The sequence below is a fragment of the Acanthochromis polyacanthus genome, chromosome 2, assembly GCF_021347895.1.
Source record: "Acanthochromis polyacanthus isolate Apoly-LR-REF ecotype Palm Island chromosome 2, KAUST_Apoly_ChrSc, whole genome shotgun sequence".
Taxonomy (NCBI): domain Eukaryota; kingdom Metazoa; phylum Chordata; class Actinopteri; family Pomacentridae; genus Acanthochromis; species Acanthochromis polyacanthus.
The window spans coordinates 47,057,660-47,085,120 of NC_067114.1; the positions used below are offsets into that span (position 1 = coordinate 47,057,660).

Below are 27,461 nucleotides of genomic sequence, written 5' to 3' on the forward strand. Positions count from 1 at the left end.
TCAGAAACCAGTCCAGAAGCTCTTCTAGAAAGCCCCAGAGCATGATGCTGCCACCTCCATGCCTGATGGTAGGTTTGGCGTTCTTGGGGTTAAAGGCCTCACCTTCAGTTTTTGTTCCATCTGACCACAGGTTTCCTCCAGAACCTTTTCTTTGTCCATGTGAAGAGTGGAATTTTAAGGTTCTGCTTCTACAGGAAGAACTTCCTTCTTCAAGGATCCTCTAGAACCCTGTGGACACTGACAGCTGTGTTCCAGCAGCTTCTCATCCATCCAGACCTGCTTTCTGATGGTTCCTGGTTGACTCTTGACCATCCTGACCAATGGTCTCTCAGCAGCAGGTGGTAGTTTGTGTTTTCTTCCTGATGGTGGCAGTAACACACCTGGACCATGAACTTTATTCTGACTAACAGACGATTCTGGATCTGAAGCTGCTTTGAAACAGCTCCAAGTCACTTTCTGACCTGAATAATTTTAGACATATTTCCAGTCACCTTGGACAAATCTGGAGTCAGTTTGGGCAGTTTTTGAATGATTCTACATATCTTCAGTCACTTTGGAATAGTTTCGAGTAAATTTGGACACATTTTGAGTCAACTAACTTTTTTGTGCCAATTTGGGCAAGTTTTTAATCATTTTATACAAATTTTAGTCAATTTGTACAACAGTTGAGTGAATTTATGAGTCAATGTAGACATCTCTATCAGTCAATTTGGACCATGCTTACATCATCTCAGGATATTTCTAAATATTTTTTAGACATTCTCGCTGTAGTGTTTGAGTCTAATGAGTGGATCTAATGGTTCTATTTAAACTGGATCAGAGGAGTCAGCAGCTGTAGTCGACTGGAATCACTCAGGAGAAGAAAATGTTATTAACACAACTTTCTACATAACCCAAACCGATCCTTCAAGTGGCTGTATGTTTGTTTTTGATCCATATTTCCAAAACATTTAATAAATCTATGAATGAACCAAATACAAGATGGTTTTATGCCAAAAGATTCATGTTTCAGTGATTCCATCTTAAATTCAGAGTTCTAGGAGTCGTTGTTCTTTATCGCTGGATGGAAATTTCAGTTCATGTCTGTATTTACTGAAAGTCAAATATCGGTATAAGGTGGTGTAAATTATTCTGTAAATGATCTCAGAGAACTCCATGATTTCACTAAAACTCGTCCGTTTTTGATAAGTGCGTGTTTTTACAGTGCAGCTGAGATCTGGGAGGAGCGGAGAGGAGGAGGATGATGAAGAGGAGGATGTTCTGCTGTCAGATGAAGCCTGCCTCGGCTCTCCGCGGCTCCGTCACACCGTCTCTCCTCCTCGGTTCTTCTTCCGACCGGAGCTCCGGAGCTGCCGGAGGCTCCGAGCGCTGCACGCCCGGGATGCTGCACCGAGCCCCGGCCAGGACGCAAAGTTCACCCCGGTGGAAAGAAGCGGAGCTCGGCGGAGAATTCACGGACTGAAGAGGAAGGAGAAGCTGCGACCTGAGAGGTGAGAATTTAAGCCGCACTTTACTACAAATGTGGACTTTTTATTCTAAATGCTTCAACTTTTATTAAACCTTTAGTTCTCTGAAGACTTTATGCTGCAAAACATTTAATTTTCTCGATTTCTACAGCTTCAGTTTGACAGCAGGGTGGAATAAAAACTGATCTCAGGTCAGAAAACTGCCCAAAAAATACACTTTATGTTTAATATACTGTGTAGTACTTTAGTGGAGGATTAATTCTTGAACAGAAGCAGTAAAAATACTTGATTCCAGGGAGGAGAAGTCCTGCAGAACTGAGTATTAGTGGATTATTTCATGGAGCAGCAGTTTGGATTTTATTAATCTGGAACTGCATCATATTTATCAGATAAAGCATCAAGAAGCTTTAAAACAATCCAGTAAAGGTTGAGTTTAAAGATCCAGCTGCTGGAGGAAACAGGAAGAAGCAGCTTTTAGTCCACCTCCAGGGTTAGAATAAAAAAACTGAATAAATCAGATTAAATTAAATGAAAGAGTCTAAACAAGAACACCTGTGAATAGAATATAAACCGGCTTTAGTGTGACATATCTGTAAATAATACATTTTACAATTATTATTAATTAATTATCAGCTGCTGGTTTTATTTCTGAATGTAATGAATCAGAAAAGAGATGCTAAAAAATACATTTTCCTTTATTTTAGTTCAGTATTTTTATGTTTAAAAACATATATGCTCAAAAAATATCACAGGAAATCCTTTATTTATTAATTTTAACAAAAACAGTCCAGTTTTTCTGGCTGAAATTAAAATAATGACACAAACGCTCCATTATTTTATTATCTACAGGTGAACTATAATTCATATTACAGGACAAAGATGCACGTTTTCAGTTATTTTATGGTTTTATTTAACATTTACAGTTTTATACATTAGTAGATTTACCATTAAAATGCAGAAATGTGCTTTTTTCACCATAAATTATCAGCAAATGTTTATTTTTTAATTATATTACAGTGTCTATTAAACAGAACAATTATATCAGTAAAATTTGCAAAATGAGCTTCTTAAAAGATCAATTGTGAATAATATTTGAATATAATGTGCAAAATTATTCCACTAATAACTCATTATTTGTTATTTTAAAATTTAATTTACATTTTTTTCTTTATTTTTGTGCTGTTGCTGTTTTATTAGTCACTGCATTTATTCTCATGTTATTTTTTCAGTTTTAGTTTTCTGGGTTTTACAGTTAAATATCATGAAATTGTTCCCATTTTTAAACTATTATTGCACTATTAAATTATATAAATGAAAATAAATGAACTGTAGAGAAAAATACAGCATTTATAAACAAGACATGTTTAGTTTTCAGCCCAGATATTCTGTTAGAAATAGAGATTTTTGTTATAGAGTTGCTGTTATAATACAAAATGAGGATTTTTTTTCTGTTATTTTTCTGAGATTTCTGTTTTCAAACCAGAAAAACTGAATATTTTTTAAATCTAAACAGTTCTAATAAGGTTTGTCTGTAGTTCCCAGAACGTTTTCCTCAAAGGTCAAACATCTGAAGACGTTCTGTTTGCTGATAACTCCTCGTTCTGTTCCGCCATAACGTTCTTAACACTGATCTGAGAACGTCCTTCTTTTATCTGTGGAACGTTGTGGGAACGTTATTGAACCGTTTCCTCAGATTACCACAGGAGAAATGTCTCTCACATTATTAATGATGTCCTATTATGTTCTTAAAAACATTTTGTAAACGTTTGTTTGTTTGTTTGTTGCCGCGTAACGCCGTCTGTTTCCATGACGACCATCTCCAGGCATCCAGTTTCTGTCTCGGCTCACCTTTAACCTCGCAGGATGATTTATTTAAAATGACAAATACGCCTGAAAGCTTCTTTTTAATGTTAGATTTCAGCTTTGAAATGCCATCAAAGTCAAGCAGAGCTTCTGTTTAAACGTTCCCACATGCTGTCCCAACGTTGTGGGAACGTTTAAACAGAAGCTCTGCCTGACTTTGATGCAGAACATATAAAAACCTCAAAACGTGTTTTAAATTATGTGCAAAATGTTGTTTAAACTGACATTTGCTCCCTTTAATCACCCTTCAACAGTGATTTAATCCAGTAGAACCTGATTTCAGGTCACCTGAGCTGATCAGACAGACTTTATGGAGATAAACAGGTAGAGATTATTAAAGATCCGACGGTTCAAACTGCAGACATCAGACTGACGAAGCTGTCTAACCCTTTTTTTTTTTAAAGCTCTGAGTGTGAAATCTGGCAGCAGCAGGATTCTTCAGAGTCCAACCGAGGAGTCAACAGTTCTGGAAGCTGCAAAACATCTAAAACATGTTCTCAGTTTGTCTTTACAGGGTGTTGAGGAGGGAAAAAAACAGTTTCAGTCATTTAGAACTAAACTGCAACACATAGTGAAAGTCTGAACGATGAAATCCAAAGAATTTGTCTTTCATTTGTCTTTTTGTCTTTCAGTAAGAACATTTTCAGCATGTTAAATGCTGAACAAAAGATTCACCACAATCGTGAACTTGATTGTTTCTTGTTTTTAGGTTGTGAACATTAATTAGGCTGCTGCTGAAACAAAAGGTGGTTTTATGTATTTAAGTGAAATTATTTTAGTCTTTAGTTACTTTCAAATGCCAAACAAGAATAAGGTTTGATCCATGAGTTCAGTAAAGCATCTTCCAGGTCTGTCGTCAACACAAACATCAGAGGATCCAGTATAGAACCCTGTGGAACGCCACATCAGTGTTTTTATGTTCTTTGATCTGACTCTAGGCTGATTCTGTCCTCCTCTCAGTTCTTCTTCCTCTCTGGGGATCCTCATCACTTCCTGTCAGCTGGACCTAGTGAAACCTCCTCTGATTGGTCGCTCCCACCGCTGCCAGGATGCCCATCATCAGCAATGCCAACAACGACTTCAGCACCTACTCCATCAGCAGCGACGACAGCAGCCTCGACCGCTTCTTCACCGAGATCCCAGAAACCGAGACCCTCAAAGGCGTCTACTTCCAGCGGGCCCAGCGGCTCCGTGACCCGAAGGCCTCCTACGTGGTCGACCACACCCTGCAGGTGCTGGTCAATGTGGGGGGAAACCGCTACACCTTCCCCTGGAGCACTCTGGAGCAGTTCCCCCAGAGCCGGCTGGGACGCCTGCGGTTCTGCACCACGCCAGAGGAGATCGCCCGGCTCTGCGACGACTATGACGAGACGGCCCGGGAATACTTCTTCGACCGGAACCCGACGGCCTTCCGGGTCATCCTCAACTTCCTGGCTGCTGGGAAGCTCCGCCTCCTTCGGGAACTCTGCGCTGTTTCGCTGCACGACGAGCTGGACTACTGGGGTGTGGACCCGGGTCACATGGAGCGGTGCTGCCGGCGCCGCATGATGACCCGGGTGGAGGAGGTGGCCGACAGGGAGCGGAAGGAGGAGGAGTGGCGGCAGAAGAGGCTGGTCCTGAAGAAGAAGGCGCTGCAGGCGGAGCAGGGCCACCGCCGGCTGGTCGCCACCCTTAGGGAGGTGATGGAAAACCCTCACTCTGGGCTGGCGGGGAAGGTGTTCGCCTGCCTGTCCATCGTCATGGTGATGGTCACCGTCATCAGCCTCTGCATCAGCACCATGCCGGACCTGAGGGATGAAGAAACCAGGGTCAGTATGAAGTCAGCAGGTAGAGCCTGTAAACACATGAAACTCTTTGCTAGTGGTTTTAGTGCAGCAGCGACAGAGGGTTTATCTGAAAGGAAAAGGCCTCATTGAAGCTTTATTACTGCTGCATCAGGTTTAGGAGTGCTGTAGTTTAGAGTCTGAAGATTCATTTCCATATTTTCAAAAACTTATTTGTATTTTGAGGAATCACATCAGAAAAAAAATCTGAAAAAAAAATTCAGAAAACGACTTATTTGAAGCCAAATTTTTATAGTCACAATTATGATTCTCCATCCAGAATAGCAGTAGCACTAGTACTAGCATTAGCATGAGTATGAGCGTTGACATAAGCATGAGCATTAGCAATAGCGATAGCAGGAGTGTGAGCATTAGCAATAGCATTAGCATCAGCCTGAATGGTAGCATGTATATGGGCATGAATATGAGCATGAGGATGAGTGTTACCATTAGCAATAGCATAAGCATTACCATGAGCATTAGCAAGAGCATGACAATTAGAATTAGCATTAGAAATTGAATGAGCATTAGCATGAACATGAGCATTTACATGAGCATGAGCATAAGTGTGAGCATTAGCATGAACATGAGCATTCACATGAGCATGAGCATAAGTGTGAGCATTAGCAATAGCATGAGTGTGAGCATTAGAATGAGCATGAGCATTAGCATGAACATGAGCATTCACATGAGCATGAGCATAAGTGTGAGCATTAGCAATAGCATGAGTGTGAGCATTAGAATGAGCATGAGCATTAGTATGAGCATTAGCATGAGTGTTAGCATGAACATGAGAATTAGCATTAGGAATAGCATTAGCATGAGCATTATCATTGCCATGAGCATTAGCATGAACTTAATCATTAGGATAAGCAAACAAGATGAAGAAAAATGAAATTATCAAACGAGTTCATTAAGTTACATCAACTAGAATGTGATGCAACATTATTAAGTAAAGACGACCTGTTAAATTATCATTAACATCTTAAAACATTTATTTAAATCAAAAAATTAAAATGTGTGTCTTAAAGTTAAGCATTTTAGTTGGAGAAAAAGGTCCCTTGATGTAACTAAAGCAAACTATCAGCTAAATAATGGAGGTTGCTACTGCTAAGCTAATGGTGAGTCTGTTTCTAGAAGGTGATTTAAATGAAGCAGCTTCGTTTTGTTGCAGCCGACAGATTTCAGATCAGATTCAGGAACATGGGTGGTTTTGGCTCACGATGTTCAGGCTGTTTCTGCTGCAGGTTTCCAGATTCCACTCTGACCTGCTGACTGACTGGATTTCTAAAACCTCTGATCCACCAAGGGTGCTTATTATGGGATATTATCAGGTAGAAATGTATAAAAACAGCCCAAAGCCTTAGATGAAATATTCAGGGTTGATTAAATTGCTCTAATTGATATTTTCCGTGTTAACAATGACTCCAATAAGCAGCTCCACAGATGCCTCCTGGTTCTGTTCGCTGTGTTTTTCTTCTTGCAGGACGTTTAAAGCGATAAACGCTCTGCTTGATACCTGCTGCACCCAGAAACACACAGGAGAGCTGATATGCAAATCAGACTGTGTAGGCTGGAAGTGAAAAAAGACACTCAGACCAACGACATGCCAAACTATCTGAATATTATCCACAGGAAGCTGCTCCTCACAAGGCTGGACAATCAAGAATAAATTCCTATTAAAGCACATTTAAACATGGAAAAATATCTTGAATAGCAGTTTTGGTTCTGAATCAGGATCCTATGATGCCAAAAGTAATGTGAAAACAAAAACATGACAGAAAAATTAAAACGTTTCCATTGACGCACACTGTATCTCCATATGAGATTAAAAAAATAATTTAAATATCTCTTGAAGTTGAGTTTTTATAATTACAGTTATGATTCAGCTCAGCCATGATGGAACTGCTGCCTAAAATATCATAGAATGCAAATATAACAGAAATATAATGTAAATATAACATAAGCTTTATGTAAATATAAAGTAAACATATTTACCAATAATGCTAATATAGCATGAGCATTAGCATGAGAATTGGCATGAGCATTAGCATGAGCAAAAGCATGAGTATTAGCATTAGAATTAGCACTAGCATTAGCATAACCACAAGCATTACCATTAGCAATAGCGTGAACATGAGCATCACTATGAGGATTAGCATTAGTATGTGCTTGAGCATTAGCATGAGCATTAGCATCGGCACTCGCATTCGTATGAGCATCAATACGAGCATTAGTATTAGAATTACCATGAGCACAACCACAAGCATTAGCATTAACATTAGCATGAATGTGACCGTTAGCAGTAGCATGAACATTAGCATGCACATTAGCATGCACATTAGCATTACCTATTTAGCATCCGTGCAGCAGAACAACATATTCCATTGAATCTAGTCGCTAGAATACAGTTAATATTAAGAACAATCTGCGGTTTTACCAGATTTTAAAACGACAAAATAAAAAAATCACATAAACCAGAGTCATGCAGTAAATATCAATAAATAATTTCAAAATAGTATTTAAATGAATCATAAATTTAAAACCCTAAAACTAGTTTTTATTAGTTGCATGGCAGTTTGGGTCAAAATCTGTTGTTTTAAATGTGAAACATGAAGAAACGTGACCTGACTAAAGGCCCTGTCACACTCTATCGTATAGAGCCAGCATCTGAGGAACGCATGGACTTTTTGGGGATACGCTGACATACGCTGAAACACGCTAAGGGTATGCTGGAATACATTTTGACTACGCCGGGGTACGTCCGTGTACGCTGATGTACGCTAACGACCAAAACATTTTTTGAACATGCACAAAAAATTTTCATCATACGCTGAACACGCTAGAGGTACGCTGAAGGTACGTTACTCATACGTCGAGTACGCTTCTCATACGTTGAAATTGAGTGGGTCAGGAAACCTAGCGTTAAAGGCCCTGTCACACTCTAGCATATAGAGCCAGCGGAGGAATGTATCAAATATTTCGAAAAATTGTTTATACGCACAACTTTTCAGCGTATGAGGTCGATTTTCGGTTAATGACTGTTAGAGTAACGTGAGCCTAGCGTACCGTCAGCGTATGAGTAGCATATGTCAGCGTATGTGAGCGTATGTGATGTGATGTGTAACAATAGGAACTATTGTTTAGTTCCGTGTTGACACACGGACTTGTTTTTGTGTGACACCGCCTGAGTTAGCAGACCGAGCTGAATGTATGTACCTTACATGCCGAAGTTTTATCAAAGTCTATAACCTGGTTGGGTTGAAACAGTACTAAGTGTGTCTGCTTCTTGAGAAGATAGAACAGACTATAACAATGTGTATTTGAATTGGACGTATCTCATCACATACGCTCACATTTGCTGACATACTCTATGTGTACGTTACTCATACGCTGACGGTACGCTAGGCTCACGTTACTCTAACGGTCATTAACCAAAAATCGACCTCATACGCTGAAAAGTTGTTCGTATAAACAATTTTTCGAAATATTCGATACGTTCCTCAGACGCTGGCTCTATACGCTAGAGTGTGACAGGGCCCTAAAGGGGACATTTATTAAATGTGTATATATTTAACTAAAAACTAATAAACAAATCTGAATCTGACAGGATTATTAAAAGTAAAGTTATTAATTAATTTGGCTCTTAAAGAGTGAAGGAGCTGTTTTCTTCTGTTTTGAACAGAGAGTTCCTGCAGGATGGTTAAAGTTATTATCAAGATGAGGAAAACGTCGATCGATTCGTCTCCAAAGCCTCTGCAGACGTTTAATCACCATGATAGAAAATCAAAGTTCAGACGGGAACTCAAAAACAAAATACAAACTAGTTTTCCAGGATCTGTCTGGTGTTTAGACTTTATTAGACTTCATTTAAAAATCCTGTGAGGAGATCTTCATGTTTTTATGTTTCTGGATGTTGACAAAAACTGAGCAGATTTAAAATTAGAAAGCAAAAATCAGGTAAACTAAGAACAAAGGAAGCAAAAGTAGAACTGAGTGAAACATTAACCTGACCATAAGGTAAAGACATACACTATATTGCCAAAAGTGTTGCCTCACCATCCAAATAATCAGAATCAGGTGTTCCAATCACTTCCATGGCCACAGGTGAATAAAATCAATCACCTGGGCATGCAGACTGCTTTTACAAACATTAGTGAAAGAATGAGTCGCTCTCAGGAGCTCAGTGAATTCCAGCGTGGAACTGTGATAGGATGCCACCTGAGCAACAAATCCAGTCGTGACATTTCCTCGCTCCTAAATATTCCACAGTCAACTGTCAGCTGTATTATAAGAAAGTGGAAGTGTGTGGGAACGACAGCAGCTCAGCCACCAAGTGGTCGGCCATGTAAACTGATGGAGCGGGTCAGAGGATGCTGAGGCTCATAGTGCTAAGAGGTGGTCAACTTTCTGCAGAGTCAGTGGCTACAGACCTTCAGACTTCATGTGGCCTTCAGATCAGCTCAAGAACAGAGCTTCAGCAGAGAGCTTCATGGAATGGGTTTCCATGGCCGAGCAGCTGCATCCAAGCCGTACATCACCAAGTGCAATGCAAAGCGTGGGATGCAGTGGTGTAAAGCAGCCACCACTGGACTCTAGAGCAGTGGAGACGCCTTCTCTGGAGTGACCAATCAGCTTCTCCATCTGGATATCTGATGGACCAGTCTGGGTTTGGCGGTTTCCAGGAGAACCATACTTGTCAGACTGCATTGTGCCAAGTGTAAAGTTTGGTGGAGGGGGGATCATGGTGTGGGCTTATTCTTCAGGAGCTGGGCTTGGCCCCTTAGTTCCAGTGAAAGGAACTCTGAATGCTTCAGCATACCAAGACATTTTGGACAATTCCATGCTCCCAACTTTGTGGGAACAGTTTGGAGCTGGCCCCTTCCTCTTCCAACATGACTGTGCACCAGTGCACAAAGCAAGGTCCATAAAGACATGGATGACAGAGTCTGGTGTGGATGAACTGGACTGGCCTGCACAGAGTCCTGACCTCAGCCCGATAGAACACCTTTGGGATGAATTAGAGCGGAGACTGAGAGCCAGGCCTTCTGGTCCAACATCAGTGTGTGACCTCACAAATGAGCTTCTGGAAGAACGGTGAAAAATTCCCATAAACACACTCCTAAACCTTGTGGACAGCCTTCCCAGAAGAGTTGAAGCTGTTCTAGCTGCAAAGGGTGGACCGACGTCATATTGAACCCTGTGGATTAGGAATGGGATGTCACTGATGTTCATATGCGAGTCAAGCATGTGAGCGAATACTTTTGGCAATGTAGTGTACATTTAAATAATATACTAGTGCAGAAATATTCAAAACAGTGACAACGAGGAACAACATGTAGGATGACTGAGGTTTAAAGTCTGCAGGTAGAACTCTTGAGGGTGTTCAGAGTTCAGTTTTGAGTTTTTTCTGGTGAAGATAGAGGAGGTGTCCAGGGCTCATGTCGGCTCCAAGCTGCAGATGAAAGTATTGATTGTTGCTGCTGAAAGCTGCCCTTCAGCCTTTTCCTCATTAAGTGCCGTTAGAAAAGCTCCAACGCTGTAATTTCACTTGTTTCTGTTGCCCTGCTGTTCCTCGTTAGACGATCACTCAGAGTCACACTGAAATGGAAATAGATTTTTTTCTCTTTAATAATCGGCTCCTGTTTTAACATTCAGCTCTACAGAATCAATTTAAAGCTTCTGCAGCTTTTTTCTTCGTACAAACTCTGACCTGAAACCTGAAAACTGTTGATGCAGTGAATCCAGACGTTCATTTCACCGCTGACAGGAAGAAACATTGATTTACTGCAGCTCTGGGGTTTACTGCATTAGTTCTACTCCATTTATTTAGTTTTGTATTTCCATGAAATAAGGTAAAAATCTCCTTTTTTATCAGAGTAATACATTAAATCAATCAGACACTGGAAAATAATCTGTATTTCCATTAATAAAGTGGCCTTAATTGAATTTATTTAGCTTTATAAATCACCTAACAACCATTTTGTTTGGATAAATGAAGCATTCAGAGAGACTCAATGAAAACATTTCATTTTTAAAATGAATATGTAAAACCACTGACACACTTTATATCTAAAGGGGAACTTCGGTTTTTTTCAACCTGGGGTCTGTTTTCATGTCATTTCATACATGTGAGTGATGAAGAAATGAATTTTCGACATAGCTCCAGTATTTAACCAGGCAGGCAGCTTAGCAGCTCAGCTAGCAGCTCAGCTAGCAGCTCAGCTAGCATAAAGTATGGGGCAACTGGCCCCCCACGTCAAAGTCCACCCTAACGTGCTTTTTTTTCCCCATACTGACCGGCTCAGATAGTCTCAATGAGTGTCCCACAGCATACTAGAGATGAGAAGTGAATGAAAACCTCCACATTACCTGGTGATCGCTTTTTGTTGTGGTCTGTATCCAAATCTCAGGACGCTAGAAAGTTAATCTCGTTCCGAAATCACGCAAAATCGCGTGATAGCTCGCGCCAAAACACCGGTTTTGGCGCGAGCTATCATGGGATTTTGGAACGTCAATCGATTTCATAACGAAATCGCGTGAGTTACGAGATTTGCTTTTTAGCATCCCGAGATTTCCATACAGACCACAACAAAGAGCGATCACCAGGTAATGTGGAGGTTTTCGTTCACTTCTCATCTCTAGTATGTTGTGGGACACTCATTGAGACTATCCGAGCCGGTCAGTGTGGGGGAAAAAAAGCACGTTAGGGTGGACTTTGACGCGAGGGGGCCAGTTGCCCCATATTTTTCGCTAGCTGAGCTGCTAGCTGAGCTGCTAGCTGAGCTGCTAGCTGAGCTGCTAAGCTGCCTGCCTGGCTAAATACTGGAGCTATGTCGAAAATTCATTTTTCCATCACTCACATGTATGAAATTACATATGGAAACAGACCCCAGGTTGGAAAAAAAAAAAAACGAAGTTCCCCTTTAATCACTGGTGGAAAACACAATGGAGTCCAATTCTGGTGTTATTTATTGGAACATTTCCAGTTTATGCATCTTTATAACTCATATATCAGAGAAAAGTGTTTTCTTTGACAGCTAATCTACAGAAATAAGAATTAACAATCAAAAACTGCAGAAATTATATATATATATATATATATATATATATATATATATATATATATATATATATATATATATATCTTGTTTTTGCATTTTTACTGTCATAGTGTGACGGGTCTTCAAGTTCATGCAGAACTGAATGTAGCCGAGAAGGTAGGTTCTTGTAGCTCTTTCAAGAACCTGCCAGAGAAGAACAGTTGATTTCTACTAAAGCTCCTACGATCATGGCAATCTTGATGACTGAGAATGTACACAGACTTAACTACCTGTTGGAGCTTCAGTAGAAACCAAAGGAACTTCCCTAGGAGGTTCTTGAAGACATTTCCCAAAACATCCTCAAGAACCTCCCAGAGAAGACCAGTTGGTTTCCACTGAAGCTCCTGTGATCCCCATGACCTGGATGACTGGGACAGATTGAGCTAACTAGCCTAACTAACTGGTTAAACTGGTTTGTTTGTGTCTGCAGGGCGAGTGCTCCCAGAAGTGCCGCAACATGTTTGTGGTTGAGTCCATCTGCGTCGCCTGGTTCACGCTGGAGTTCGTGCTTCGCTTCATCAATGCTCAGAGCAAGTTGGCGTTTGCTCGCGGTCCGCTGAACATCATCGACGCCATCGCCATTTTGCCGTACTACGTGTCTCTGGTGGTGGACGTCCGAGACCCATCGCAGGAGGACGTGATCATGGGCGCCGGCCGAGGCTACCTGGACAAGCTGAGCCTGATCCTGCGGCTGCTGCGGGCGCTGAGGATCCTGTACGTGATGCGACTGGCCCGCCACTCGCTGGGCCTGCAGACGCTGGGGCTGACCATGCAGCGCAGCATGCGGGAGTTTGGCCTGCTGCTGCTCTTCGTCTGCGTCGCCGTCACGCTCTTCTCGCCGCTGGTCCACCTGGCCGAGAGCGAGCTGGCGCCGTTCGCCTCCTCGCACCCCCACCACAGCTTCAGCAGCATCCCGGCCTCCTACTGGTGGGCCATCATCTCCATGACGACGGTGGGCTACGGCGACATGGTGCCGCGCAGCATCCCCGGCCAGATCGTGGCGCTGACCAGCATCCTGAGTGGAATCCTCATCATGGCGTTCCCGGCCACCTCCATCTTCCACACCTTCTCCAGGTCCTACCAGGAGCTGAAGCAGGAGTACGAGCGGCTGTGGAAGGAGGAGCGAGATGAGGAGGTCGCCGCTGAGTCTGAGGAGAGCTTGACAAAGGCGGAGCTTTCGGCTGATGGGATCACAGCCAATCAGGACAATGATGGTGTGACGTCAGGAAACACTCATCAGTTACCGTCCACAGCATTCTAACAGAGTCCTGATGTGTGGAGAAAAGTAGATTTAGACTCCAAACATCTGGACTTGCAGTAAACTTTAGATCTCTTCCAAGATCTGGGTTCAACATCTTCCATCCATCTGCTGAGATCAGGTCCCATTTGGATATTTTTCTGAGAGGAGAAATCAACTTTAGTAGTGATCAGTTTCTACTGAAGCTCCTAGAAAACCAGTGAGCTCTCCCTCACAGTAATCTAGATCTGTACTCATTAGTGAATGCTAGCATGCTAACATGCTAATCCAAGATGGTGGACACGGTAAATGCAGCGATGTTGACTCTTTTTGTTCTTTATAATTTGTCAGATGGATTTAAATTTCTTTTTTGACTGGTCACGTTCAACAACATCTTTTAATAAACTGTTTCCTTTGTAACGTAGGATTTTTGGCTAAGTTTCAAGTCTGACACATCCCTAAAGATATTTTCCTGCTTCCTCTGGTTTCCACAGGCCCCGTAGGACTAACTAACCTAACTAACCAACTTAACTAACTAACCCTATCCCTAACTAACTGTAGATGCTTCAGTAGTAATCAACAGGACTTCTCTGGTAGGTTCTTTTCAAGTACCTATCAGAGAAATCCAGTTGATTACTACTGAAGCTCCTAGAAAACCAAACACGTCCCCCTCTCCGTAACCTGGATCTGTGCTCGTTAGTGGATGCTAACATGCTAACAGGCGTTCATGCAGAACTGAATCTTTACTAGGTGTTTAGTTCTCACTTTTGTGTAAAAAATCTAAACAATAATCTCACTGCCATTATTGTGCATTCTTCCATTCTCTGAAACTGTTTTATATGTTTATGGCTAGTAGGAGACACTGTGTTTGTGGCGAATATCCGGATACCAAAATTAATATCCGGATAGTGCCGTAGCGAACAAATATTTGGATATTCGAGATATTCGGGTCCAGCCCTAATGGCAGAAACAGCTGCAGCCATCTTGTTCTGCTGATTTACAACCACAGTCAGTGTGAGGGCAGAGACTTATTATTGAGGCCACGCCCATACATGCAAACACGCCCCCTAAACCTAATGTAGACCAGCCGCCAACAGCGCACTGATGCTTATTATTTTCTAGATAACAGTTAATAGTACATGCGAGCTATCAAGCTAGCTAGTTGCCTATCAACTACTTTACCCCTTAAATTGTTTGGGATGTTAGCTCACTCGCTATAACATCTGCATTAAATTGCTATTTATGTTAGCTCACGTAGCCCAGCTGTACACTAATCATGTTCCAAATACCAATGATTAGCGGCTGTTAGCTGTATATTTAGCAGGTTAATAGTCAACTACTTTGCTCTATAGATTAGTTGTGATCTTAGTCTGCTAGCTTAAACATTAGTATTAACCAATTACATTAGCTCATATAGTTCAAGTGCTGCCATTTTTATGGTCCTGGACTGTTGTAGATGCTAGCTGTAAGCTAATCATTCTCCAGATAACATTATCTAGCGCTAGCTAGCTAACTACATATATTCTTCTTCATAGACCATTACCGTGAGCATTAACATGCTAATAACATTATTTCACATAGCTCAGTCACTGCCATCTTGACTGTCTCACTGTATGCAAATGATTTTTTAGATAACAATGATTAGTAGCTGCTAGCTGCGTTGCTAGCTAACTACATGGCGGCTACTTTTTCCCATAGATCATTTCTGCTCTTAGCTTTCTACCTGTAATATAAGCACTTAACTGCTGATTATAATTTCTCACATAATTCAGAGATCTTGAACATCATGGACACTGGCTGTTTGCTAAACAGATTCTAGCTAACATTCATCAGTAACTACTTCCTGTCTACCTAGCTAACTACATACCAGCCACTTTTCTCCATAGGTCGGTTGGGATTACAGCTTGCTAGCTGTACCACTCGCATTATATACTTCACATAGCTCAGTCACTGCCATCTTGACTGTCTCACTGTATGCTAATGACTTTTTAGATAACAGTAATTAGTAGCTGCTAGCTGTGTTGCTAACTAGCTACATGGCAGCTACTTTTCCCTATAGATTGTTTCTGTTCTTAGCTCTCTAGCTTTAATATTAGTGTTAACCTGCTAATTAAATTAGCTCACATAGTTAATCTGCCAACACTTTGACTGTCCAAGCCGCTGACTGTTTGCTGATTACTTTCTAGATAATATTTGTTAGTAACTGCTTCCTGTCTAGATAGCTAGCTAACTACATATCAGCTACTTTTCACCATAGATCGGTTGGGATCTTAGCTTGCTTGGTATACATACCATTAGCATGCTAATAACATTAGCTCAACCACTGGTATCTTGACGGTCTTGCTGTATGCTAATGGTTGCTTAGATAAATGATTAGTAGCTGCTAGCTGTGTTGCTAATTAGTTATATGGCAGCGACTTTTCCCCATAGATTGTTTCTGCTCTTAGCCTTCTAGTTTTAACATTAGCATTAGCCTGCCAGTGAAATTAATACACATAGCTCAGCTGCTGCCATTTTGACAGTTTCGTTGTATGCTAATGATTTTTAGATGACAATGGCTAGTAACTGCGAGTTGTCTTTTCAGCTACTTTTCCCCATAGATTATTTCTGTTTTTAGCTTTCTAGCTTTAACATTGGCATTAACTTGCTAATTATATTAGCTCATGTAGTTCAGCTGCTGCCATTTTGACTGTCCAAGCCGCTGAGTGTTTGCTGATTACTTTCTAGATAACATTTATTAGTAACTGCTTCCTGTCTTGCTAGTTAGCAACATGGCAACTACTTTTCACCGTAGATTGTGGGGATCTTAGCTTGCTAATTACCAAATCAGTCAAATGTGAACGCAAAGAGTTTGTAATGTTGCAGAAAGCATATTTTAAAAACATTAAGTTAGATGTTGACTGTTTAGCTTCATTTGCTAACATGGAGGGTCTATGACCAGCAACCAGATTCTGCAAAGTTCTTAGTCTGTGAGTTGGACAGTTAAAGACGTCTGTTTCTTTGCAGCGTTTGGACCAACAGGAAGCTAGTTAGCCTCGTTAGCTCGTTAACACCTACATCGTGGCAGCTGCTGCTTCTTTCTGCAGTCAGTTTAAACTCAGAGTGACTAATACAGCCACGCCGCTGTTTCCTCCTGTTTGTTTCTCTTCACACGTCTCCTGAATGTGACACTTTCTCCCTCGGTTTTCTAGAAGTTGTCCTTAAACGCCCCATCAGAGCGACGGACACTTCGTGTGATGGATGATGGTGGGACAAACCAGCGTCTGTGCAGCTGCAGATCAATGCTGCCTTCAGGGCCAGAAAGTCATATGAAATCTGATGGAAGCTTCAGCTAATTGGTTTATCCTCCTGTAGCTGTTTCTGTTTCAGCCTGTTTTTCAATAAAGACTCCTGGATGGTTTCTGTTGTTTCTGTTTGTTCTGCTGCTGCATAGTTTAAAGATTATTGGACAGAAAAATACCGAGGAGAGGTTTGTTTACTGCTGCCTTCACTGGAATAAACACACTAAATGATGATCAGAACCAAAACTACATATTTAGTCTGTTACAGAAAATCTGAGGCACAAAGTTCAGAATGTTTACTTACCCTCAGAACTGCAGCTGCAGGTCTAAAAATGTTTAAAACCAGTTCTAAACCAGGTCTGAATTAGATCTAAAATCAGGTATAAATCATGTCTAAAAATAGGTCTAAACCAGATCTAAACCAGCTCTTAAACCAGGCCAAAACCAGGTCTACAATTAGGTCTTAATCAGGTGAAACACCAGACCAAAACTTGGTCTAAATCAGGTCTAGAACAGGTCTAAAAGTAGGTCTAACCCAGGTATAAATCGGGTCTAAAACCATGCCAAAACCTGGTCTAAAACAAGGTCTAATCCAAGTCTAAAATCAGATCTAAAACAAGACCAAAATCAGGCCAAAACCAGTTCTAAAACCAGGTCTAAACTAGGTCTAAACCAATCTGAAACCAGGTCTAAAGCAAATCTAAAATCATGCCAAAACCTGGTCTAAAGTAGGTGTAAAACTAGATCGAAACCAAATCTAAAACCAGGCCAAAACCAGGTCTAAACAAGTCTTAAACCAGGCCAAAATCTGGTCTAAATAAGGTCTCAAACCAAGTCTAAAACTACATCTAAAACCAGGTCTAACACAGGCCAAAATGTGGTCTAAATCAGGTTAAGACCTGGGGCCTCATTTATAAAACATTGCGTAGGATTCATACTAAAGTTTGCATACGCCGATAATACGAGATGGGTGTATGCCCTCGCCCCTGATTTATAAAACTGTGTGTAAGCACAGCTGCATGCAATTTCTTGATAAATCACACACCAGCTGGAAGATTGCACAGGTGGATCCACCTCACATTCCGCCCACAACACACCCACATTTTACCATGAATGGTCAATGCAAAGTAACTCATGAATGTATCTGTATATAAATAAGCTGCTGATCCACAGCATTTCACACAGCGCCCCCTGCAGTCTGTTCACTGCTGTGTGTCAGGATGAATGAATCATGTGTTGACCCAGGCCACCCTGCCACTAAATTTGTTATGATCATGTCCGATGTACAAATAATTTGCACACTGATTGAATGTACATTTTTTCGGTTCACATAGACAAATTCATCTTCACTCAGGGGTTGTGGTGTGAAGCATGTGTGCCTGTACAGGGCTGATTAATGGTTGGACGCTCATCCCATTCGGCCGCATGTGGATAAATAAACAAAATTCTTTACTTTTTTTGCCTTTTTACTGTGATAGTTGCAGTGAAGAGTGACAGGAAATGGGGAGAAGAGTAGGGGGAAGACATGCATAAAAGGGCAGGAATCGAACCCGGGCCACTGCGTCAGAGACCACCCCTACAAATGGGTCTTCTGCTTAACCCAATCAGCCATATGGGCATCAGGTGATCAGTAAACAAAATTATTTAATAAAGATCACCACACCGGCCCCAGATACCGGCCCTTCGGTCAAACGACCGAATGAAATAACGTTCAATCCGCTCCTGTTGATATATGAACATAGTTCTGCAAATACAGTCGTCGGCCGAATGGCGCACTATAAGAACATCTACAACAATGAGGGTTTATGATTATCCGGCTCTACAAGTCTAATATGTGATAACAATAAAGGTTTGAGATCAGTCTGGTTTCAATTCACCACTTCATCCTCCAGCACTGCCGTTCCCTCTGTCTCCAAAATGTGCTTAAGCAAGCATCAAAGTTGGCGCACCGGTGCGCACATTCTCACGCCAAGTTTGTTTTAGAAATCACAACGAACACAGCGTACGCCACTTTCTACGCAAAGTTTGTGATTTACGCCCTGTTTTGTGCGTAAAGAAGCATCAAGAATCAAGGTGGGTGCACCTGTGTGCACATTCTCACGCCAAGTTTGTTTTTATAAATCACAACCTTTGCGTAGAAGTGGCGTACACCACTTTTTAGCCCTGTTTTGAGCGTACGCAAGCTTTATAAATGAGGCCCCAGGTCTGAAACTAGGTCTGAACCAGGTCTCATCTGGAGGAACCTGAAGTTTATGTGAGAATCATGTTCTTTGATTTTTCAAATGCATTCAACTCCATCCAACCCACCATCCTCAAAGACAAGCGCACAGAGATGGGAGTGGATCCTTCCTGTGTTTCATGGATTACAGATTACCTGACAGGAAGGCCACAGTTTGTCAGGCTGGGGAACTGTGTTTCTGGGACATTAATGAGTAGTACTGGGGCTCCACAAGGAACAGTCCTGGCTCCATTCCTGTTCACGCTGTATACATCTGACTTCAAATACAGCACTGAGGTGAGGAAGGTCAGCTGGACCCTCTTCAGTTCGCCTATAGGACAGGCAGAGGAGTTGAAGATGCAACACTGACATTGTTGAATCTTATAGTTCAGCATCTGGAGGCTTCTAAGACTCATGCTAGGCTCTTGTTCATTGACTTTTCCTCAGCTTTTAAGACTATCCAGCCACACTTACTGGCAGAGAAACTTCTTTCTCTTTTTAACCTGAACTTTAACCTTGCTGGCTGGATATTAGACTTCTTGACTGACAGGTCTCAGTGTGTCAGGGTTATTGGCATTTTATTCCCTAAACTGTACTCCTCTACAGGCTCCCCACAAGGCTGTGTTCTCTCACCGTTGCTTTTTATCTTGTACACTAATGACTGCAGGGGCATGCACATGAATAGGCATTTTCTTAAATTTGCTGATGATACAGTGATCGTGAGTCTCTTGGATAAGGATGAGTCTGAACATGGTCCTGTAATTGATGATTTCATTACTTGGTGCAAAGAGTTTCACCTGCAGATCAATGTGTCCAAAACTAAAGACATGATTATTGACTTTAGAAAGTCACAGCCCAGTGTCAGTTATACTGTCGTTAATGACATGGATGTTGAGATTGTTTGTCAATATAAATATCTGGGAACAATTATTGATAATTTACTTCGATTTGAGCCTAACCCTGATGCTGTTTGTAAGAAGGTCCAGCAGAGACTTTATTTCTTGAGAAAGATGAACACATTGAAGGTGTGTAAGGTTTTCATGTCTCTTTTTTATCAGTGTTTTATAGAAAGTGTTCTTATGTACTGCATGGTTGCTTGGTTCGGTTGTCTTGCTATGTCTAGTAAAAACAGACTTGTGAATCTGGTCAAAATAGCGAGCAAGGTGATTGGAGTGCAGCAATCTCAGCTGCAGGATATCTACAGCAGACGTATCGTCAGCAGGGCCCAACAAATTCTGAACTGCCCTGATCATCCCCTGTTTGCTGAATTTGATCTTCTTCCTTCTGGCCGACGTTACAGAATGCCTAGAACCAAAACGAGGAGAGCCAGAACTTCTTTTATCCCAGTTGCCATTGAAAACCTCAGTTCATTGGCCTGACCAGTTTCTTTTCTTGTGTTTGCTTTTTGCACCTGTGGATAGAACTGATTGTTGATTTTAAGACTGTAATCCTTTACTATTTACTGAATATTTATTGCATCTCTTTTATTTGCTTTACCCCGTATGTTCATCATTACGGTTTATTTATCTATTGCACAGCACTTTGACGACTGAATGCACTTTATGGGTTTTGCCTGATCAGAGTTTAGCATTTTGTGGCTTAAGTGTCGTCCTTTTTCACTTGTGCTCAGGATTTCCCCATTTTCTTAATGTCTGTATGTCTTATGTTTTATGTCTTATGGTTTATGGTTTATCTTGTACTGCCTGCTGCTGAAAAACAAATTTCCCACGGGATAATAATAAAGTTGAAGTTGAAGTTGAGTCCTGCCACATTCAGAAATACTCTGATGACACTGCTATGGTGGCATGAATCAGAAATGGACATGAAGCTCAATACAGAGATCTGATAAGTGCCTTCAGTGACTGGAGTCACAAAAACTGCTGCTACTCAACGCCTCAAAGACAAAGGAAATGATCATAGATTTCCACAGATCCAAACCCCCTCTTCAGCCAGTGAACACTTGTGGACATGGAGATGGTGACATCATATAAATATTTAGATGTCAACCTTGATAATAAGTTGGACTGGTCTACAAGCGTAGACTTCATCTACAAAAAGGGCCAGAGCCGACTTTATAGCCTCAGAAGACTTCGATCACTAGACATGTGCAGTAAGATGCTGCAGATGTTTTATCAGTCTGTGGTAGCAAGTGTCCTGTTTTATGCTGCAGTCTGCTGAGGAGGCAGCATAAAACAGAAGGATGCAAGGCGTCTGAACAAACTGATTAAAAAAGCTGCTCTGTGGTTGGAATCACATTGAACACATTGGAGGATGAGGTGGAGAGACGGGCACTGAGCAAGATGGAGGCCATTCTGACAAACATGGATCATCCACTTCACATCTGCCTCAATGAACAACGAAACATCAGAGGACGGCTCCTATCCCTGCACTGCAGGACTGAAAGATTCAGGAAGTCTTTCTTGCCATCAGCAGTCAGGCTATTCAATTCAGAATTAAACAGATAAGAACCCTGACAACTGAATTTCCCTTCAGGGATGAATAAAGTGATTCTATTCTATTCTATTCTATTCTATTCTATTCTATTCTATTCTATTCTAAACCAGATCTAAACCAGATCTAAAACTAGGTCTAAAACAGGCCAACAAACAACAACTGTAAAATAGCAAAAAATTGTAAAATTCATAAATAAACTGAATATTTTCCAGTAGTCTGTAAGTATTTCTACTTTCTATAGTTCTGTCTTTAATGAAACGTCTTCAGGATTGTTGTAGCTGCACTAAAGTTATCTGATCTATATTTATATCCTGATCATTTATATTCTGCTATTAATTAAAGAAACAACAAGAAGCAACAGTGAACCTCTGACTCCTGTTTCTGACATATTTCATGATTATTTCACTTCTTTTCTCTTTAATCTTCAACACTTTCACGATCTTTTCTCTGCACATTCATTCAGACTGAAGAAAACCTTGAAGCTGCTTGTTTCCTTCACAATAAAAGCTGCTCATATAAACCTCTAACAGAAGTGAGCTGATGGAGCTGCAGCGCCACCTGCTGCTCACACTGGGTTAAATCACATTCAGCATTTACAAGATGGAAAATTCACAATCTGTGCATTTGAATGAACTGATTTTAGTGTTTTCTTTGACATAAATAAAGACGTTTCCATCATGAACTGGTGAATAAAAACAGAAAATCCAGTCAAAGTGAAGCGACCAGAACTTCAACTGTCAGAAATAAATAAAGTTTAATGTTTTTATCTGGTAGCGATCAGTTTATTTAAAGGTTTGGAGTTTGGATGATCGACTGACATGAAACTAATGAATGAATAAACCACACAGAACCCTAAATAGAAAAATAAAGTTTTTATTTAGAACCACAGAAAATATATTTGAATTATTTTCCTGAAACCTTCAGAATTAACAAGTCAAACTTGTTATTTGAGGAGAAACTCAGTAAAATGTGATTTAAATGTGAAGACAAACTAAAACCTTCTCTATCAATTATCAGTAAACAGACTCATAAAAGACAGAATTCCTTTTTAAAGACGTTCAGGGTTTCGGTGAGGCGGTCTGAGCTGCTCTGAATTCAGCCAGTCGTCTCTTACACCAGACCCAGTCGGGATCCACACACAACTTTCTCTCCTTTGTCGTCGTGATTCTGCAACAAAACACAAAAACAACTCATCAGAAAGTAACTAAGTACTTTTACTCACGTACAGTTTCTGACACTTTACTGGAGACTTTTATTTTCCAGCAGCTTTATGCTTCTGCTGCAGATAATAGTGAACAAAAACGCACACAAAGAACTGGTAAAATATTTACATTTAGTGAATAATTCAGTCACATAACAGTTTATACAAGTTCAGCTGAAATAATGAAGCAGTTTGAACCAAAACCTGCCAACACGTTTCAAAAAACACCCAAATTACATCATTTATCAGCCAGAAACTGTAAAAACGGTCAGATTTTCAACTTTCTGGTGGTCCTTGAACGCATCATCTGTGCTGCTGTACTAATACTTCAAAATGAGCTTCACTGACAAATATAATACACATACAACACATATTTTAACAGCTTTTAGTTCTTTTGTTTAAATTTACTATTATTTCACAAATGTTCCCTGTTTTTCTTTAAAAAAAAAAAACAATCACTCATCATCCATCCATCCATCCATCTTCTATACACCGCTTTATCCTCACTAGGGTCATGGGGGGTGCTGGAGTCTATCCCAACTGACTCGGTGAAGGCAGGGGACACCCTGGACAGGTCACCAGTCTGTCACAGGGCTACATATACAGACACACAATCACACTCACATTCACACCTACGGACAATTTAGAGTAACCAATTAACCTCAGCATGTTTTTGGACTGTGGGAGGAAGCCGGAGTACCCGGAGAAAACCCACGCATGCTCAGAGAGAACATGCAAACTCCATGCAGAAAGATCCCAGGCTCAGGCCGGGATTTGAACCGGGGATCTTCTTGCTGCAAGGCGAACGTGCTAACCACTACGTTACTGTGCAGCCCATCACTCATCATATTTAGAAAAATTCCAGAAAAAAATGTAAAAAATAAAAAAAACTCTACATCAGCCGGATGACCGTCCACAGAGTCACAGAGAGGCTCAAGAATGGTGAAGATCTTCACCATTCTTGAGCCTCTCCATGACTCTGTGGACGGTCATCCGGCTGATGTTCAGCTGCTTGGCTCTGTCAGACTTGTTGTGGCCAGCATGAAGGAGAGCAGATATCTCAACTCTTTTGACTTCCATCTTGATACAACTTCACCGGAGAACAAATTTGTATTAAGGACACCTGCCTATAAGGTAGAACTTTCAGTTTGTTTGATCGAATTTTTCACTCCGACATGTAAACGTCTCTAAAGATCATGAAACACAGAACAGAACTTTTGCAAAGCCCGGAACTGTGTGTACTTCTACTGTGTGTACTTCTACAGTGTGTACTTCTACAGTGTGTACTTCTACTGTGTGTACTTCTGCAGTGTGTACTTCTACTGTGTGTACTTCTACAGTGTGTACTTCTACTGTGTGTACTTCTACTGTGTGTACTTCTGCAGTGTGTACTTCTACTGTGTGTACTTCTACTGTGTGTACTTCTGCAGTGTGTACTTCTACTGTGTGTACTTCTACTATGTGTACTTCTGCAGTGTGTACTTCTACTGTGTGTACTTCTGCAGTGTGTACTTCTACAGTGTGTACTTCTACTGTGTGTACTTCTGCAGTGTGTACTTCTACAGTGTGTACTTCTACTGTGTGTACTTCTGCAGTGTGTACTTCTACTGTGTGTACTTCTACTATGTGTACTTCTACAGTGTGTACTTCTACTGTGTGTACTTCTACTGTGTGTACTTCTACTATGTGTACTTCTACAGTGTGTACTTCTACTATGTGTACTTCTACTATGTGTACTTCTACAGTATGTACTTCTACAGTGTGTACTTCTACTGTGTGTACTTCTACAGTGTGTACTTCTACTATGTGTACTTCTACAGTGTGTACTTCTACTGTGTGTACTTCTACTATGTGTACTTCTACAGTGTGTACTTCTACTGTGTGTACTTCTACTGTGTGTACTTCTACTATGTGTACTTCTACTGTGTGTACTTCTACAGTGTGTACTTCTACTGTGTGTACTTCTACTATGTGTACTTCTACAGTGTGTACTTCTACAGTGTGTACTTCTACTGTGTGTACTTCTACTATGTGTACTTCTACTGTGTGTACTTCTACTGTGTGTACTTCTACAGTGTGTACTTCTACTGTGTGTACTTCTACAGTGTGTACTTCTACTATGTGTACTTCTACTATGTGTACTTCTACAGTGTGTACTTCTACAGTGTGTACTTCTACTGTGTGTACTTCTACAGTGTGTACTTCTACTGTGTGTACTTCTACTATGTGTACTTCTACAGTGTGTACTTCTACAGTGTGTACTTCTACTGTGTGTACTTCTACTGTGTGTACTTCTACTGTGTGTACTTCTACTATGTGTACTTCTACAGTGTGTACTTCTACTGTGTGTACTTCTACTGTGTGTACTTCTACAGTGTGTACTTCTACAGTGTGTACTTCTACTGTGTGTACTTCTACTGTGTGTACTTCTACAGTGTGTACTTCTACTATGTGTACTTCTACAGTGTGTACTTCTACAGTGTGTACTTCTACAGTGTGTACTTCTACTATGTGTACTTCTACAGTGTGTACTTCTACAGTGTGTACTTCTACTGTGTGTACTTCTACTATGTGTACTTCTACTGTGTGTACTTCTACTGTGTGTACTTCTACAGTGTGTACTTCTACTGTGTGTACTTCTACAGTGTGTACTTCTACTATGTGTACTTCTACTATGTGTACTTCTACAGTGTGTACTTCTACTATGTGTACTTCTACAGTGTGTACTTCTACTATGTGTACTTCTACAGTGTGTACTTCTACAGTGTGTACTTCTACAGTGTGTACTTCTACTATGTGTACTTCTACAGTGTGTACTTCTACAGTGTGTACTTCTACTGTGTGTACTTCTACTATGTGTACTTCTACTGTGTGTACTTCTACTGTGTGTACTTCTACAGTGTGTACTTCTACTGTGTGTACTTCTACAGTGTGTACTTCTACTGTGTGTACTTCTACTATGTGTACTTCTACTGTGTGTACTTCTACAGTGTGTACTTCTACTGTGTGTACTTCTACTGTGTGTACTTCTACAGTGTGTACTTCTACTGTGTGTACTTCTACTGTGTGTACTTCTACTATGTGTACTTCTACAGTGTGTACTTCTACTGTGTGTACTTCTACAGTGTGTACTTCTACTGTGTGTACTTCTACAGTGTGTACTTCTACTGTGATTCTTGTAGTATTTATTCAGTAAACTGGACTCACATCACTGCTTTGACTGCACAGCTGCTGTCCGTCATCACCATGTCTTTTATGTTGTCTTTAGGAACCAGAGTCTTATTGTGGCCGGGACAGCATTCCTTCAGGACCTCCCGTGGAGCGAACACACCTGCAGGGACACAGTCATCCATCAGTAATCAATAATCAATAATCAGAGGTCAGACTCACGGTTTAATGGAGAGAAACTGACTGGAGGAGCTGAAGGTCAGAAGACAGAAGAGAGTCAGGAGAGGCAGCAGAGTCTTCATGGTCCAGATGTTCAGAGGTTCTGCTAGAGGTTCTGGTGAATGTTCTGGTGGATGTAATCCTGCTGGATGTTCTCCTGCTGGATGTTCTGATGTTCTGCCTGGTTCTGCTCTCTCCTCCTCTGTCTTTATACCGTCTGACGCCTCCACATGACGGTTCCTAGAAAGCAGGTTCCTCCTCTTCCTCTTTTCTCCGTCACCACAGATCGTTTCTGCTCTACACAGAAAAACGTCGGTGACCCGAACCAGGATTCTTCAAACATCTTTAACCAGAATTAAAAGGTTCAGAAAAACCCTTAAATACACACAGAAGCCTCATTAAATACATGAGAAAAGACACAAACATGCAAAATGTTCATGAATATGTAAACACCTGCAAATGTGCACAAAAAGAGACTAAAATTAACACAACTAGAAGAAAAACTACTGTGAAGAAGCATCACTAAAAACATGACAAAACACACAAAATGAACACAAATGAACACAAATGTGTCCGTGCTTCACTGTGATGTTCCTGTTCAGGTTCTCAGCTGCAGGACAGTTTAAAACAACAGAGTCAAAGAGATTTCTGGTAGAAAAATAATGTTAAGTTTAGTCAACAAGCTGAAATATTAAAATTAAAACCAAACAATTGTGGTTTAAAGTCATTATAAATCTTCAGTGTGAATAAAAGTCTTTAAAAAAGTCATTTTACCTCCTAAAAAAACTATTTTTATGAAGTGAAAAGTCGAATATTTTGGATAATATTCATATGAAACGATTTTTTCTACAGTTATCATGTGAAGTCATACTATTTTTGAATGGATTTCATCAGTTACAACATTAAAATAATCGTTTATTGTGGAGGTTCTTCATTAAATAACAGAAACTTTGATCTTTTTTATTGATGTTGGTAAAATCCTGAACAAAATGTTTTTTATTTACATCTGGTGAAACTCAAACTTCCATGTTTAGTTGTAATTTCAACATTAAAATGCATAAATGTGATGTTTTTAACTGTAAATAATAACATGAATGAATGAATATATTTTATTTAAGTGCCCAGCCCGTATGGGTTTATATGACCCTGGTCATCAAACAGAGAAGACGGCATACGGTTGAATGAATCACTATAAACATCAGGTTGTATCCATGGTTTTCAGTCTCAAAGTCCATGCCTTCTCTATGTAGGTTGCAACGGAAAATATTTTGTTTTCAAATAACCATTTTAACATTTCTCCCTCGGACATCCAAAACAGATCAGGATTAACATTCTGGATTTTTGCAAACAAAACAGTTCTCAAATTCATATACAAAGGACAGTCAAACATAAAATGAAATTCATCTTCAACCAAAGACACACCACACC

General features: G+C 40.6%; 1 protein-coding gene and 1 long non-coding RNA gene across 2 annotated transcripts; one reads left to right on the forward strand and one right to left on the reverse strand.

The window, feature by feature from the left end:
• The first annotated feature begins 994 nt into the window (after nucleotides 1-994).
• LOC110967080 (potassium voltage-gated channel subfamily G member 4-like) lies at nucleotides 995-16,892 on the forward strand. Its single transcript, XM_022216590.2, has 3 exons — nucleotides 995-1,490; nucleotides 4,290-5,137; nucleotides 12,686-16,892. The coding sequence occupies exons 2-3, from the start codon at nucleotides 4,379-4,381 to the stop codon at nucleotides 13,514-13,516; spliced, it is 1,590 nt and encodes a 529-aa protein (XP_022072282.1). The 5' UTR covers nucleotides 995-1,490; nucleotides 4,290-4,378; the 3' UTR covers nucleotides 13,517-16,892.
• A 5,410-nt stretch (nucleotides 16,893-22,302) lies between these two features.
• LOC127530987 (uncharacterized) lies at nucleotides 22,303-26,261 on the reverse strand. The gene is made up of 3 exons (XR_007937784.1): nucleotides 26,059-26,261; nucleotides 25,854-25,977; nucleotides 22,303-22,612 (listed from the first exon to the last, which is right to left on the reverse strand). It is a non-coding gene; the product is annotated as an uncharacterized LOC127530987 (long non-coding RNA).
• Between the last annotated feature and the right edge of the window lie 1,200 nt (nucleotides 26,262-27,461).